The following is a 17,441-nucleotide window of genomic DNA, read 5'->3' as shown; positions in this document are numbered from 1 at the left end:
AGGCGCTTGCACACCGGCGGAGGCAACCTAATTTTAAAAACATCAGACCTTATATTAAAAAAAAAAAATAAAAATCATTTATTGAATGTTAATTTCTTTAAAATGAAGACAGAAGACATTCCAAAACATCAATCAAAAGAACAGTTTCTCACATATTAACTAACAGTGTGCTACTGGCAAATTTCAAGTCATAAACACACTCCTGTACAGAAAATCCTTAAGCACAACCTTTATTTAAAGGGGACAGGCAGCAGTCCCCTCACACACTGCTCCCGCCCAGTCGCGCGGCTCCACCGCCCCACCTAAGCGAGGAACACGAATTGAAAGGGCACTGACACGCGAGTTGCTGAATGCTGCATTGCCAAACTATAACTTAACTCTCAAATATTCACATTTTAGAACAAAGAGAATGGTATTCAAGACGTTTGTACAAGAATAAAACACAAGTAATAATGCCTTAACATATTTAAAAAAAAAAAAAAAGAAAAAGGCTACTCCACAGCAGCGAGGCTGGTACCTGAGCAATGCCCTTCCCTGCGACAGACGCGCACCGCTCGGTGACCTGACCAGTGGTCTCTTCCTACTCCTAGTGTTTATTCAGAGCTCTTATCAGCTTGTTTTCTCTGAACCATTTTGTGAAGTTATCCAGTGTTCAACCGCACTTGCTATTTCAGAGCAAAATAAATATCAAAGTCTCTTCTCTAAAAATATTTAGAAAACTGATTTCAAACCCATGCCATATTTTCTTCTCCTGTGCACTATTTCAAAATACTGACGTACGTCTCTCTCTTGCTGTGGTTTTAAAAGAGAAGTGAGTTGGAAACACATAAACTGACGTACGTCTCTCTCTTGCTTTGGTTTAAAAGAGAAGTGAGTTGGAAACACGTAAAACCATACCTTTCCCCTCCCTCCCGCTTCTTGAAGCATAACTGGAAAAAACAGTACAAAGTTCTTAAACAGAGTTTCAGTTCTGATCACATTTTACCCAAAACCCCTGGAAAAATAGGGACTTAACAAACCCCAACAACCCTGAAATTGTAGCAGCAATAAAGTGTCCTACCATACCATTTTTTGGACAGGTTTAACACAGTATACGTTAGCCAAATTTCCAGTCTCGGAAACTCTAAGGCTCACTAGCATCATCAATACTAAGACTACAAGCATTCATTACATAGACCGCAGTGCCAGGGTGCCAGTCGGCTGCTCAGTTTTTAGTTGCTGCAGGTGCTTCTACTCTTATCTAGTGGTTCCGGGAGTTTTAGGAAGTCAGGTTCTTCTGGCTTTTTGTGGTTTTCAAGGATGCCTCTGAGCTTCTGTTATCTTTCTGATTAGGAACAGCTTGTCACGACTCTCCTGGAAAGACAGAATAAAAAGTATGCTCTAGGTGAACGGAAGTAGTACAAGTTACATGAACAGCTCATTTCTTTATTAGAAATAAATAGGTGCACTCACCACATTGCACTCTAATTAGTGGCTCCCAGCACACTCTCAACTGCCTGAACAATTTTAAGTTTACAATAGTCTTGACTTCATTTATCTCCTGTTAGGTCACACATTAACAGTTCTGTGTTGAGCCTAGTAAAAACATCTCACACACCTAAAAACTTAAAACCATACTTCCAAGAGGCCTAACAACAGTGAACAAACAAAAATAAAAAGCACGCAAGGGTTTTCAGAATTCCTAACTGATTTGGGAACCCTTGAAAAGCAGTAAGGCTTTTGATCCTAAATTCCTTACTCTTCAAAAATCTCTCTCCAACACAATGTTTTTCTAAGGGTGGGTTGTTAAATGCCATCTCTAAAAGAAGCACATACCAAGAAATGGGCTATTTCCTAAGAAACTGAGAAGTCTTACTAGTGAGGCTAGGTTCTGACTAGAGCAGAGTTTGACAGACCACAGTATACGAACGCTGTCAAACACAGCAGCAGGTTCTGATGGCCACAAAGAAGCATGTCTGCACTGGCACGGTTCTCCAAAGGACTGGTTAGTGGCGACTTGCCCCACTTGGAGTACCTGTTGCGAGCGGTGCTGGGACCTGCACTCAGGAATAAAACCAGACACGATGAAGACAGACAGACAGACCTGGAGGGAAGGGTAGGGAGTTGGGTGCGTGTTTGTGAGAGCAGAGAAGGAAATAGAGGTGGGGTTGTGTAACATGGTGGAGGGGACAGGAAGCACAAGATTCAGGTTCTTGTTTGGCAGAAAAAAACCCATGCAGATGGGTGGTTTTAAGCGAGACAACGGATAGAGAACAGGGACACCGCTTCTCAGAGGCATACCTCATGCATGTGTGTTGCCCGATATAACCAGACCTTGCTGCAGTTGCAGCTGATACCCAAGAAAACCAACTAGACCGAGAAACACTATAGTGCTTCAGTTATTTTTCCTGTGTAATTTGTAAAATGTTCTTCACTGCCTGTGCAAACAGCAAGCATCCAGAAGACTATGAACACTGTTGTTCCTCTGCATGCCTGATCACTGACACAACAAAGAAAACTTTAGGGGTACAGACAAGTGGGTCAAATCTTACCATAACCAGTTGTTCCCTCAGCTGCTCAACCACTCGTTTGTGTGCTCCAGCCAAGGCAATAAAATAGAACATAATGAGGCTACAAACAACAAACCGACATTGTATGTTAGCATCATGCAAAACAGAATTAGTCAGAAAAAGGCTGTTATGGGCTAGAGAAATTGTCAGTTTGAGCATTTGCTTCAGACGAGAAGCTGCTGGAGAAAAAAAAAATTAAAAAAATCAATATACAGCTGGGGCAGGTTGGACATAGCTCTGCTTAAAAGCATCTGCTGAGGTATTTGTGCTGCCAGCAGGCAGGGACAGAGTGCTAGAGGATGTAGAGGCATGGCCATGTTCAGATGTTACAGGTTGTGTTCTGACAGCTCTCTCTAGACTGTCAGTTCCTGCCCTGCTCTAAGTGTATGTATAGGGGCTTTGCTCCTCAGAAATTAGGTTTAATGAGGTTTCACTGGAGTAACTCTTTGCTCCCACTGGGGTTTGTAACTATGGTAAGCAGCCACAGATCAGTATTGCAGCCATTTCTTATAACACATATTCCAGATGTAATCTGTGACCCAGATTATCCACAGTGCATTAAATGATGAAGAGCAGTAGCAAGAACCAGAATGGCACAAATGCCTATTCAAATCCTGTATTTTCTTTTCCAAATAATAAGTAGTAGGGTAGCAGTGCAAGTCATCCTCCACCTCTTACATAGGCTTTATGATAAAGTAAAAAAAGAAAAAAACCCACCAAACCAAAAAAAGAGGATTTTATATTTCCTGTGTATGCAAAACAGGTTCAGTTCAGGAGAACACGTAAGTGTGTTATGGAAGAAAGGGCTGGGTGGAGTCTGAAATAAACTGCATAGTTTCTCAAGCATAGAAGTCGTAGAAAGTATCAGGTAACAAGGCTCCAAGATCTGAAAACAGTCAGGTTAAACTGAAATGCAAAAAAATTCCATTTAACCATAAGAAAAAAAAACCCAAACCTTTTACTGCAAGAGTGACCAAACACTGGAAGGTTGCCCAGAGAGGTTGCGGAGTCTCCGTCTTCAGAGACAATCAAACCCAACTGGACACGGTTCGTGAGCACCTGCTCTATTTGACCCTGCTTTGAACAGGAGGGTTGGATTAAGGTGATCTCTAGAAGTGACCTCCAACCCTAAAAATTCTGTGATTCTATATTGAATTTTATCTTACAAAATGACTGGTTTGGGGCTTTTGTTTGTTTTGCTGTTTTTTTTTTTTTTTAAACCAGGGTTTGGGCTTTGATGCTTTTGACTGCAGATGAAAAATCTGGTCTAACAGTTGTTTGGCATCAGTTCAGTAAGGAAGGAAATGAACGATGCAGCTGCATGACTGAATCAGGTCTCCACAGTACTCACCAGATGACCATAAAAAAAGGCACTGCAAAGGCTTCTGATGTGATGCCATGAAGGACCTGCTGCAGACCTGTTGGAAACCCAAGTACGGTAGCTGGAACAACTGCCCATGAAGTGTTAAAACTCCTGAACGGCCCACATGCCTTGGAGGAGGGGATACTGTCAAAGAAGCAGAACAGAAAGGAGATGCTATATCAAAATGTAAAGATAAAATAATCCAACACAAGCTTACCACCATTTTGCCAATGGGGTAGAAGTGTCCTTTGTCTTTAAAACTGAAATTTTTATTTATATGAAGTAATAATTCAATTTATTATACACAATATATTATATTCCAATTTATCATTCCGAAGTTGCGTGTCTGTTTTTAGGAACTGACAACCTTAGAGCAAATGTCAACTTCATAGAAGTTAAATTGTCACTTACTGTGCTATGCTGATTCCCAAGGGAATAAAAGCCAAGACGAGCCCAATCAACAGTACCACCAAGAAGAAAAAATTGGAACTCGATGCTCTGATAGGCCTAGCTGCAGTTTTACGTGTGTGTATCAAACTGATCTGAAGAGGGAAAGTGAGCAAGACCGTTACCAGTACATCTATATACATACGTCCAAGTATACTTTCCCCACCAACTGAATTTTCTATCCTCAAATACGCTACCAGCTACCACATAATCATCCTTCCTTTGATGTACATTGACTGAAAAGGGCTAAGACAAGAACGCTTTACATGCTACTATAAGTCAGTGTCTCCTATTTTGGGTAAGAATTTGTTCCAGAGGGCCTCATACACTTGCACAGAGTCAACTGACATAGTCATTTGGTGTATGACCCATGGCACAGCCTTTAGCTTTGATCTGCCAAACCTTTACTGGATACATCCCCCCTTGTAAGAACTAAAATATCAGTAAGAATTTGTTGCAGAGAAGGAGCCATCTGGTCATAGAGCAAAGCTTCTGATATGCAGAAACCATATCCACACCTTGAACATCCAATCCAGTTTGGATTATCCATTTTGCTTCCAAATTTTTAGCAGCTTAGCAGCTTGTAACTAGCTTTACTACATAAAAAGATTTTATTTAAAAAAAAAAAAATTAGACAAATAATTGATGAGGCAATTACTAAAATGTTGTTTTGCTTGATTTCAAAGCAAAAGTCTACTTTCCCTTAAAAGCAAAAAACCTACAGAAAATGGAATACTATTACCTCATTTCCAGTACACCACATCCTTGGGTGCTTTTTTTTAGGGTGGGTTGTTTGTTTGTTTTAAATCAACTGCATATCTACATTACAAAAACCACAGAGATGTGCTCAATTTTATTTGTTTACCACAAACCTTCATTACCTTTTTAATGTAAAAGATGATGAAGTATTTTACAGTTGCTATTGCAGGGAGAAGAGGTGAAAAGAAGGTTCCAATCCAGCAGATAGTCTGCCCATAAACAATTTCCAGGACATTGTCAGAAATTCCAAATTCCTGCAATCCACACCACTGAACTGGCTTGCAAGAGCAATGAGTAACTAACAACCTAAAACCGAAGAACATCATTAGTTCTAAATTGAAGTTACAGGCTTAGCTGAATTCTGCATTTGGAACACACAGATATTTAGCATTTAAGCATTAGACAACATAACAAAAATGTCTGAAGAAGAAGAAAAAAAAAAAAAAAGACTCAAGTATAAAAATCTCCCAGAAATATGTTTGTGTTTCATTTTAAAACTCGTAATCTGGTTAGAAATATGGGGAATCAATAAACAGGAAAAAGAAACAGGTTTCATAAGTCATTTGCAAAAGTATGCTCAAAAGGCAGAGATACTTACTTTCTAGGAAAATCTACAAAGAGGGTCACAGCAAGAATTATAATAAAATCAAATATCATCAGTTTATACATTTCTTTCCCAACTTCAGATTCCCAGCACTATAAAAACAAGTCAGGAAAAAAACAAGATTAGGAATCTAAATAACAAGTGAAAAAAATCTGGCAATCAGCAACAAAACTCTCAGTTAACACCATAAAGTTCAAATTGTATTCACTCCCATTTCTAAAATATTTAAGTGTTTCAGAGCTTCCATACCAAGCTTTTTATTTGTTTGTTTTGTTGGGTTTTGGTTGCTTTTTTTTTTTTTTTTGAAAGATCATTTGTCTTATTGAAGCAAAAGGCAGTAACACAATTGTCTCCAAAGCAGAGCTACCTCAGGCAATCCTCACAGTAGTCAGAAAGTCTATGCCAAACGATAATCTGTCACTGGACTAATTCTAATCAGAGTTTTAGATAAACAAAAGATATATGTAAGAACCGCACTGGTTTGCAGTGAGCAGTAAGAATCAGCACTAGGTATAACATGAATGGCAACTCTAGGTCTGATTCTGAATACCTCTAGACAAGCAAGTTTCATGGAAAACAAATCTCTGTTCACAAGTTCAGATGATTAGAAACCAAGATAAATCTGCTTACAGGATAGAGTTCGTAATTGTATCCACAGGCCTTACACTTGTCGGTGGCACAGTAGGAGATCTGACTCCACAGCGAGAACAAGAGAACACCGATATTGGCCAACCGCACAAAGACACACCTGGAAGAAAGGCAAAACCCAATTCCAACCCTGCCGAAAAAGAGCCATTCTAACTCCTGGCTCAACTTGCACAGGAGTCCAAGGAAGGCTCGAAACACAGAAGGGTTGTACAGAGCTTTAATGGAATGACCAGCTATTTAATAAACACATTTCTTTCCTTAGTAGTAAGTTAAATTGCTTTTCACCTTCCCTGCTTTAGGCTACAATCCCTTGTTTCTTTTCTCAGTATTGTTCATAGATCAGTCATTCCAGTTGCAGACCTTGACCCTCCAATGGGCAGCGATTCTCTCAAGTACAGTTTGAGAAGCCAGGTGACAACTCCGTGTGCAGCATTTCCCTCTCACATGGCTTCAGACCTTCAGAGGCACTTAGCCAAATAGGAAATAATACAAAGCACAAGGGCTTGCAGAGTTCAGATGCTTCAACCCAGATCTTACTGCCTTAAGCTGCCAAATGCCAGTTCTTCACGCTTTCACACTGAATTACCTTTTAGCCCAAAACTTTTAACTTCTGCCTTGGCAAAGCCGTGCTTCAGTCACTGCTGTACACACACATTTGCTCATTCAAGGAACTGCTGCATGCAAAGCGGTGTGAATCCACAGCTCTGCAGCCACAACTTCTCTACTGACTATTTATTCAGGTTGTTGAAGATGTCCAGATCGCACAGCTAAATGGGACTGAAAGAAAAACTTGGACGCTGAAATGACTGCACTGTACTGCCATCAAAACAGGAGATTGTTTCCAGATTTAAAATTAAAGTTTCCAGCTAAACATAAGTCAAACAATGCCTGCTTGGCTTCCAGTGCCCAGGCCCTCCAGTGCAGACAGTCTAACCTCTCTGCTTCTTGGTATTTCAATGTTTACAATACTTATGACCTACCAAGAACAAGTTGTTGAAACATCCAAGACCACAGTAAAAACATCTTTACCTCATGAGTGTCAGCCTTATTTCAAAGGCTGGTGAATAATCTTCAAATCTGATCAGAAATGAGAAGATCTGAGGTGCAATGAAGTTGGCCAATGTGATCACCATGGAAGGCAAATACTGCACCAAGAGATTAGCCTGAAAGTTTGTATTGCTGACGTCCTGTACAAGAAGAGATGAGAGAAAGATAATACTCAGAGAAACACACCTTCCTTACATCGTGCCCTCTCCAGCTACCCACCAGGCTCTCTTGTCCAGGATTCAGGTAGCATCTTTTACTCTGTCTTCATCTTCCACCTATATTTGGAATGACAAGCCAGACCACTGCTATCTATCTCTGCAGTTTGCTGCTACACCCTTGCTTTCTCCTGCTCCCTTCACCAGTAACTCCCCCCACCTCCACATGTGAGTATTTTAGTGCTTCCCCAAAGCTTCTGTTTGAAGAGGCTCATCTCACCAAGGCTTGCGTCTGACCATGTTGTCTAACCCAGCACTACAGCTATCAGCTTTTACACCTATGCCAAAGTGCAGACGCTTTTCAAGTTATTTGCCCTGGTGTCAAGCAGCTCCCCTGACTTTCCTACCATCTTAACAAGCTCCCCCTACCTACTCATTTAGGCAAGGTCAAGATATCGACCCTAATACGTAAAGCCAACAGCAAGTGAGGCTGTTATGAGTTGTTCAGTGTTGTGCTATCCTCTTTCTCTGCCCTCAAACAATACCTCTGACACAAACACTTCTTTAGTCCCTGTTTCCTGCTTCTCTCTGCAATCCTGGCAGTTTACAGAAGTTAAGAGTTAGGTCCCCCACAAGCACAACTTTCCCCATACACAGCCAGTGCCCATCACATCACCAATGAACGCAGGGAGAGAAAAAGCGCGGTCTCCACTCATGTCAGGCTAATTCAACCCTGAGGTCCTGCAGAGAAGTCAATTACTGTTGTGAAACTGTTGAAACTGTTGTCTGCTCTTGTTGTTCTGCTTCTGAACCGCTCTTCCCATCTGCCTGTCCCGCCAGGGGTGAACAACCCCACCCAACCTGATTCTTTCCACTACTGATGCAAGAACCTTTTCTTCTGCAAAGCGCTCAGTGTTCAAAGTCTTCCTGTTTCCCCACACAGCTGTAACTCAAGCCACAATACAGATCATAATCTTTACTCTCCCCTTCCCTTGCCGTTCATTTTTGCAGTTGAGCGGTGAACCTGGTAAGTAACTGATCACAGTGAAGTTTGTTTTAACCAGGTCAGTCCCCTGAGCCAGTTCACTGCCCAGCCACACAAGCGCTTGTACCAGCAGATCATAGCGAGGTGAGAACAGTCACACGGGAAGGAAAGTGAGGGCTGCTTTTCTTCTCAGCTGCATTAGCTCCAAGGCAGAGGACACTGGAGCCTCTGTATCAAAGGGAGACACCACGGGGGTCTTTTTGCACACGCTTCTTGATCCTTTTCACTCTCCTCTACTAAAAAAATTCTAGGTCTGTAGAAAGCATTTTCAGATCCCTTGTATGAAAGGTGCTATATTAAGATACTTGACTCTTTCACAATAGTTCCTCTTGCTGTAATCACCAGCCCCAATTCAATCTGTCCTAATGTCGTGTCTGATACTTACATTGGAGTTTTCTTGAGAGAAGACAGTTGCTCTATAAATAGAGTAAAAACATCCTGATAAAACTGCAATGACAATTACATTTATAAACATTCTCAGAGAGTAGATGCGTAGCTTTTCTTTCATTGTCCTGTCAGCTATTTTTTGCTTCAGTCTTTCTTCCTCCAAGTCTGTCTACAAACAAAAGAAAAAGGATGTGTAGTTTTCTGGTGCAGCATACAACACTTGACACCTTGCCTTCTACCTCTGGGATGTGCAAATCCGTAGCCTGTTCTAGGCGGGTCACTCCACCGCCTGCCCAAGCACACTGAACTGACAGTGCCTTTTCACTGACACAAACAGGACCATGCAGGAGTGGAAGCCCCAGTGTGCTCAGTCTCCTCAGGCTGAGGGCCCTGTAGCCAAAGACAAGTGTCTCATCATTCTCTTATCTCTATTATATCAGCAACATATCTCCTTGAGGACAGAAAGACAACTTGCCTGTTTATTGTGAGAAACTGATCTCAGATAGCTTGGTACTAAACTCTGAAATGGGTAAATCAGCCTACACATCTCCTTACTTCTGCAGGAAAGTAACCAGTCCTCACTGCTATGGCTCAAACTTCTTTCTCCTACTCTTTGTGAAGGAAAATTGGGAATGGCACAGAGAGAAAGAAGTACAGTCTTGAGCAGCTTGTCATGTAAACTTGGTATGTCTCAACTTAGCTGCTGCGAAAATACAGTATCGCCTGTGAAGGCAGTTTAACCTGGGCAAACCCACAGATTACTCGGGTATTTTCTGAGGACTTATTTCCATCAAACAGTAATATTAAGGGGCAGGTTTTTCTAAGATGTGAGTTCTAGAGGCAAAAGCGTGGTAAATGAAAGAGGCTCTGGTTATATGATGAAAAAAGATGACTGTGAACTTTACTAGAGCAGAAAGCAACTCACTGTAATTTATGAAATCTGTAATTACTGCTTTGTGGTTTGAAGTGGAAGTATCTTTTTAAAGGTAATTGTTCCACTACACAAATTTCTGCTTCCAGTGTGCAGAGAACAAAAAGGTGGTACTGGTTTCACCAGAAAAGCCTTTCAGACTGTTTTCAGAGAGCTTTATGATTTGGGAAATCTATTAGCTGCATCATCATGTTGTACGTGCATGTGTGTCAGACACCTAGTGAAAAACTTTCAGTATCTCCTTACTGCAGCAATGCTCTCAACTTGGATGAAGAGTACCATCTGAATTTTTTTCCTCCCCAAACTACTGCCTACCACATTGCAGACTTATAGCCCAGTATACTCAAAATGATTCCTGACAGTACAAGGGTTTTGCCCACAGCTGGGATAGCTTTTCCTGTTGGATTATGTAGAAACTAACACAGGAAGCAGGACTGGAGTGTGAGGAAGAGGCAGATAAGAGGTTGGCTTCAGTTCCCAGTGGATGGGGGAAGGGCTGTCAACCTCATTGCTGATCCTTCTCACACCACAATTCTAGCTACCTAGAAAGCATGCAAGAGGATGTGGGTTGCCCTGACCCAAATATAAACTACTTCAATACTTCTTATCCTTATTCCATTATCTGCAGAATTATACACCTCTCTTTTTTAGCCATCTAAGCTATGTGAAACTGTAATCATGGAAAAATGAAAGTTACTCACTTGGAGCTCATATTGCAAGCTGCGATGTTTTAGGCGTGCTGCATTTGGATCTGTAATGCAGAAGTCCCAGCCTGCAAAGACTTTGTTACAGTAACTCTGAAATTGATCTTCATGATGGACCAAGTTCTGCTTAAATCCTTCCACAGACCTAGAGAAAAATGCAACTTTATTTCATTCATGAAAATATGTATTTTATCCACAGAAAACGAAACAAAAAACCACACTTCAAGCAACCTGACTCATCAAAGACTAAATGACAGACACCCCCCCATGAGCAAACAGCCACATTTGCTTTATGTCAGCAAGTGTCCAGGAAGCTTTCAGTGTGGGGTTCTGCAGCAATCGCAGTCAGCTGAAGCCATGACTGACAGAGGTTACTTGCCTCTGCACTTAGCCACAGTCATGCCTTCCCACCTCATCCAGTGCTTCTCTGACACTGCAAAGAGCTGGCTCAGGAAACTGAGATGGCACCCCCTCCCCCCCAAAAAACCCACAAAACAAAATCCTCCAACAACAATTACTGTATAGTTGAGGGTCTTTCATTTATATGTATGCGTACATATGAAAAATTAATACTTGAAATTTATTTATTTCTATTTATTTTGCTGGCTCAGTTTCCCAAAGACAAACAAAGCCTACTGTGGTACTCCATCCTCAAGCAAAAGATTATCCATTGCCATATAAACCAGTTCTAGAATGCAGCACGTTCCCTACAAGCAAGACTGCAATGTAAACTGTGCAACAGGTAGCAGTAAATAAACTATACCAACAACTTTACCTTTTTATTATCCAGAGGAGACTTAATGCAAGGTAGGCAAATGTAGCCAGCAGATACGCTAGTGGCAAGTTGTACCTCAGGACACTCAGCCATGCAGCATCTATTGTGTAATAGCCATAAAACAAACTTGTCCCTTCAAGGAACCCCTGTGAAAACACAAAGTTTAAATAGAATTTGTAACAGCAGCAGCAACTGCCCAGTTAAATCCAACCTGGTATTAAGCAAATTTTGTAAATTTAAAATTACTATTGGGGCCCCCAGCAAGCTACAACAGTCTGTAGCTTCTAAACACTGCCACTGCCTCTACCAAACTGTAATGCAGACACTACGTGCTTAAAATCCCTCCCCTCTCTAATCAAAGGGCTCTATGAGAAGGGCACTGAGACCCTACACAGAGAGCACAATAGGCAGCGTGCTCCAGAACATGTAACGTTTAGCAGCTGGGGAGGAGAGGCGCAGGCTGCAGCACGTGGCCAACCAGGCCTTGTGGACGCTCAGTAAAAGTCAGTTTGAAAACTCCCCTTCTCACAGATAAAGGATAAAGGCTAATTTTACCCCAGTGATGCATATGCCTTAGCATTTTTCAAAAATATCAAAGCTTCATTCCTCAAGTAAAATGTTTTCACATTTTACGTTATACGAGACGCAGAAAGTTAATTAAAAAAAAGTCTAATTACTTACAGTGCCACTGAGCAAATCTTTGAGATAAGTATAGAAGTAAACAAGTCCCTTATTACCACTAGGTTTATAAACTGTGCAGTAAGGCTCTGTCAAAAGAAAGGCAGGAAAAGTCACTCAAATTTAACTGCAAGACTGTTAAACTGCAAGATCGAGTTAATTCAAACATGGCAAATTCTTAGAAAAAAAGCATTTCTTTGTGCTGGGAGGTGGAGGAGAAGCTGATGGAAAGGGGGAATCTTACAAACAGCAGCAGTATGTAGAGAAGATGTTTACCTATGTTCTCTGGAGGAGTTTTAGCAAAGCTACTGTTGAATATTCCATATGTAGAAATGATGCTGGGAAGGGTAACAAAGCTGAACATCAGGATAAAAATTATAAAATTCAGCAGGACCAGAAAACGCAGGAAGGAGAAGTAGGACTGGATGCCAGTACCAAATTTCCCTGGGAATAAAAGAAATGTGCCAATAATTAAGACGATAAAATAATTGAAAATACAGAATGAGCAGATTATCATTTCAGTTACATTGAGTTAACTGACGAAACATTACTAAAGCTAGTTTTAACTACTGCAGGCTTTTAGCAATATAACTGAAATGGAAATGTGACTTTTTAATCATTTTCTCCAATATATTTCCTTCTACCCCATCATGGATTCCACATCAGCAATAGTAAAGGAAGCAGGTAACTTCTTAAACACATATAGTTATATCTGAAACTATGCTCACACACTTAAAACTACCAATAACAGAAGCAACTTGAAAGAGGAGAAATTACATAAGACAGTAAATACCTTCTATGCTGTGAATATCATGTCGCCAAAGCTCCAGGTAAGACAACAACTCCTTGACTTCATTGAGGACTTTCTTCAATGATTTACTGCTACTTCTTTTCCACTGTTTCCATCCAGATGAACGTTTTATATCAGCCTGCTGACAGTCCCTAAGGATCAAGAAATACTGTTACTGAGCACAAGAAATACTTTTTCACTACATGTAACAGGGCCTAGCACAATGGAGCCTTCTTGCAGCCTTCAGAGGGATAGCACAGAGCTAAAAACTGGAGTAACATACGCTAGTTGTCCCCATCTGTTTCTCCTGGTAACTGCGACATCAAGTTAATTCAAATATAGCAAGTCCTTGCACAGAAAACACTTGCCTCTCTTGGAGAAAAAGAATATGCAACTGACAGCAGCACAACACAGAAAAAATATGTGGCTGAACTCCCTGGTGGGATCTCAGGGAAGTTGCTATCGATGATTTCACATTTACAAATGGCTGGAAAAGGAAGAGAAGATTCTTTCCTCAAAACTTCTGACCAGAGCATCTTCACCAGGAGGCTCTTAAAAAATTTCTCTAAAATATTGAGCTTTCCTCTTTTAATGTTCTAAATGCAGCTGTTCAAAATAGAAAGTTATTCTTTTTTTGTAGAAAATTCACAGATCTCAAAATCAGAATGAAATGTCAAGCTGCAGGGGGAAAAAAGTAAAAAAAAGAAAGCTATGAAGAGGCTTAAATATTCCATTTGGATTTTATAATTTTAACTTTTACATCCCATTCCAGTACATAACAGAAAACAAATGTTATTAAATTATTCATTTTTCATTATTCAGTTTTTATAGCATTTTGAAAAATTCGCTGCAAAGTGCCAACTCAATGAATTTGAGAACATATTTCTTTGCCAACGTGTGGGGGTGTATTGTTCTAATAATAAGCTGCAAACAAACACCGAGGATGTGCCACAAACTGTCTATAATTTTGAATTACTTCTCACAGATTTTCATACTATATGCATACATTTGCATTTTAAAAATTGCTGCATGGTCAGCAACAGCAACAAGGAGAATTCTGAGTGGCTCAGAGTTTGCATTTCATTTTTTCTTTTTAGAAACCTTAAAAACAGACAAAGCTCCCCAGAAACATAGGCTGAAGATTGACTTGTATGCAGCAAATGCTGTTCCAGCCTCTGACGCCACTGAAGAAGGGCAGCAGTTAAGTACCCATGAGGACACCATGCTAGAGTAGCAGACAAAGGTTTCAATTTTAAAATACTTTGTAGACAAGCCTACTTAAGTGTGTAAGTGACTCACCGCCACACCATGCCACTGCTATGTGTGCTGTATGCTGACAAACTTGCCGTATCCTTCTCAGCTGAAAGCAAAATTAGCATTTTGGCAGGAAGTCGAATTAAACCCTATATGCAACAATCAAACAGGCAGCAGATGACTTCGTCTTTAAGTGCAAATACAGCTACTCTCAAAAGATTTCATTTTGTGGAAACTACAGGCTGCAGCATGTAGTGCAGCATGTAGTGTTTTAAACAGACACTCTGGAGAACTATCTGGCCCGTGTTTGGTCTGCATTTTAAATAGAGGCGTGGGCTGCATATTCATCTGTGTTACAAAAGTTGAGTGTTCAGCTTTCAGGACATTTATATGAGGCATTTTGTGTTGGAAGCTGCTGCACAATACGCACAGATTACTGATCCGTGTAAGTGCCAAGAAGCCCCACCAGAATCTCTCAGCGCTAAAACGTGTAAACAAGCTTGGGACATCCCAACTCCGTTCCTAACATGCACCATGGCCGTAGGACTGCAGTTCCTTTTTCTTGAAAAACTGAGCTTTAGATACCAAACTTCAAATAAAAATTCAATATATTGAGCAATTTCCTTTACCATGACCTAGGTCTTCTGCTGTTCCTGGTGTACAGGCTGTAGGATTAAACTTAACTGCAGGGTCAGGCTGTAACTCATTTCCCACTGCCCTTGCAAGCGAGTAGCTCTTGTTCTCTGTGGAGCACCAGACATTAATTGTACTTTCACCTCTCTCCTGGTTCATAACCACAACTACAAAGTACCTGATTTAAAGGTGCAGCTATTCCCTAACAATGTAAAAACACATACCGTATCCTCTCTTCTCAAAGGAGCTTTCAGCCTAGCAGTAAGACATGAGACAACAAGCAGAGAAATACAGGCGGGACAAAGCATGCTCTGTAATCCCCTCCCTGCTGGGGGTTACCACCAGAGGGGCAGGACCTGCTTACAGCCCACAGCAAAGAGCAATTTAAAAAGGGATACGGAGGGAAAAAAAGAAGAAATGGTCCTGGAAAGCTTCTTTCCACCTGTATTGAGCCACACCAGAGAGAGCACAATGTATTTTGCAAGAACTGCTGAGAAGACTCAAGAACAGCAGCACTCGCATAGCAGAAGGGGGTTGCCGATGACAGGTAACCGACAGTGACCCTTAAAAGCACAAAACTCTGAGGGGGGAAAAAAAAAAAAAGAGGCAGCAAGGGAGAAACGCGTTTGGCTGCTGCAGGCAATTCTCAGTTTTGACTCATTTCTTCTTCCAATTCAACCTATTCCTCGCTCCAGTCAGCCTCTCCCTCACGCCACCCAAGAGCCCCCGGCCACGCTCCTGCAGCCGGAGGTGCCACAGGGAGCCTGCCACAGTTTGGCACGAGAACCTGGGCAACTTCTTGTCAAAACCACATGCCACAGGGTGAAACACACCGATGAACCCAATTCTGCTTCAGCCTTCCGTCGCACCTCTGATGCGTTCAGGAAAAGGTAACTTTGTTTATAAAAAGAGGAAAGAAGCGCGTAAAGATTAACCTTAATCTCCTCTTCTCCGCGATACTCAAGGGGTATTCCCTCGCAGGGCGACCAGCCGGCCCGCCTCCCTCTGGCTCTGGCTCCGGCCCCCAGGCCTCAGCCCCGCGGAGCCCCGCGGAGCCCCGCGGCGCCGTCCGCCGCTCCTGGCCGCCCCCGGCGGCGGCGCGGCGCCTCAGCGCCGACCGGTAGCTGGGCAGCTCCTGCAGGAAATCCACAGGTGCGGCGGCGCGCGTCTCCTCAGGAAGAAAGACCTCTGCGAGAGGGAGGAAGCACAGGGGCTGCGGAGCGGGGCTCGCCACGACGTGGCACCCGGCCGCAGCCCCGCAGGCGACCCGTCACGGCCGCCCCCCGGGACCCCGCAGCGCTTGCGGGAGGCGAGGCGGGGGCAGCGCCGCTCCCTCGCCTCCCTCCCCACCCCCCCTCGCTACCTGCCGGAGCCGCGGGCGGGCGCCCGCCCGTGGGTGCCCCCTGCGCCCCCCGGCGCTCGGCACCTGCCTCCCCCGCGCCCTTACCGCTGCTGCCGCTGCCCAGCCGCCAGCCCGGCGGCTCCGCGGCGGCCCCGAGCCCGCTCATGTCTTGCGTGGGGGAGGCCCCAGCTCCGCGCCGGTGCTGCCGTTTCCGGGCGTTACGGAGCCGGCGGAGCTGTGGGGCGGCGGTTGCCGGAGAGCCGGGGCCGCTGGCGGGGCGGGGGCGAGGCTCCCCGCTGGGGCCGCCTTCCCCGGGGCGCCTCGCCCGCAGGGGGCGCCGGCAGCCGCTCTCCCGCAGACGGCGGCCGGGGCGGGGCGGCGGCCGGGGCCGCGCTGGCCCCTCCGGCAGGTCCCGCGGGGTGGTGGGGCCCTGCCCCGGCGCGGAGCTCCTGGGGGGCGCGGCGAGTGTCGCCCCGCCGCGAGGGGAGGGGCTGAGGCGCGCAGGGCCCGCTCCCTCCTGCACCGAGCGCCCTGCCTTTAGTCCTGGCCCCCCTCCCTCCACGGCATCGCTTTGTGTCCTTAAACGTGTAGGCTTAAAATAAGGGTTTCAGGTTTGGCGGCATCGGAGTCTTGTTATTCCTCTTGCCCAGGGCTTTCTTAAAAAATACCATGAAGAAACACAGCAGGGTGTAAATGCTGCTGGCAGACCGCCCTCTCCGTTAGAATGAGGCGAGGCCCAAGCACCCCGCCTGCAGGGCGGTGGGGTGTTCTGGTTGCCCGGTGTCTCACAGAGGTTTGGCTTAGCAATAGGCTTTGTTTCGATGTCTGCTCTTACTATTAAATGTCCATGCTGGTGTTGGGCGCTGTAAAAACTTCTTGCAAACCGATATTCGGTCAACTCCCATTAGGTCACGGGTCCAAACTCCCTAGTTTGTTCTGAGTGACTGGATGCAGCGACATGGGCTGCAGTGGAAACAACACAACTTTACCCGTGAATGTGAAAACTGAGTATGAACTGGAGCAAACTAAGTCAGTAGATGCTTGGATCTCTTTTTCCATCTGACAGTGAGGGTGGTTTTTGTGTTAAGTTGTAGTAAACATCCCTGAGAGAATTATTTCTTGGAAGAATTCTTGCCTTTAGTGTGAAAATAGCAGCATGTGTGATGAAGCAGAAAATGAAACCTCCCGTAGTTTCCACAGTATTACATGTAGGGGAAAAAAAAGGCATTTCTAGCATTTCTTACGGTATTCTACTGCTAGTTAAACTGATAACCAGATTTTTCTGAACATTCCTCATCCACTTTCTGCAGTACTTTTAAAACTAATCATT

General features: G+C 43.5%; 2 protein-coding genes across 5 annotated transcripts in view; one reads left to right on the top strand and one right to left on the bottom strand.

The window, feature by feature from the left end:
• Positions 1-100: 100 nt before the first annotated feature.
• TMC7 (transmembrane channel like 7) lies at positions 101-16,484 on the bottom strand. The gene is made up of 16 exons (XM_075515012.1): positions 16,217-16,484; positions 15,705-15,957; positions 12,886-13,034; positions 12,369-12,536; positions 12,096-12,181; positions 11,415-11,560; positions 10,637-10,784; positions 9,003-9,173; positions 7,400-7,557; positions 6,353-6,470; positions 5,717-5,814; positions 5,241-5,424; positions 4,324-4,454; positions 3,901-4,056; positions 2,532-2,610; positions 101-1,353 (listed from the first exon to the last, which is right to left on the bottom strand). Exons 1-16 carry the CDS (start codon positions 16,275-16,277, stop codon positions 1,294-1,296), a joined length of 2,166 nt encoding a protein of 721 aa, XP_075371127.1. The 5' UTR covers positions 16,278-16,484; the 3' UTR covers positions 101-1,293.
• Positions 15,531-17,441, top strand: part of TMC5 (transmembrane channel like 5) — a 33,604-nt gene continuing 31,693 nt past the window's right edge. For all 4 annotated transcript variants that reach the window (XM_075515009.1, XM_075515006.1, XM_075515008.1 and 1 more), the window contains exon 1: positions 15,531-15,659. The gene's annotated coding sequence lies outside the window, so the exon portion shown is untranslated. The remainder of the gene's footprint in view (positions 15,660-17,441) is intronic.

The sequence above is a fragment of the Mycteria americana genome, chromosome 12, assembly GCF_035582795.1.
Source record: "Mycteria americana isolate JAX WOST 10 ecotype Jacksonville Zoo and Gardens chromosome 12, USCA_MyAme_1.0, whole genome shotgun sequence".
Lineage (NCBI taxonomy): Eukaryota > Metazoa > Chordata > Aves > Ciconiiformes > Ciconiidae > Mycteria > Mycteria americana.
Note: the sequence above shows the minus strand (reverse complement) of the source record. Positions and strands in the feature narration are given on the sequence as shown.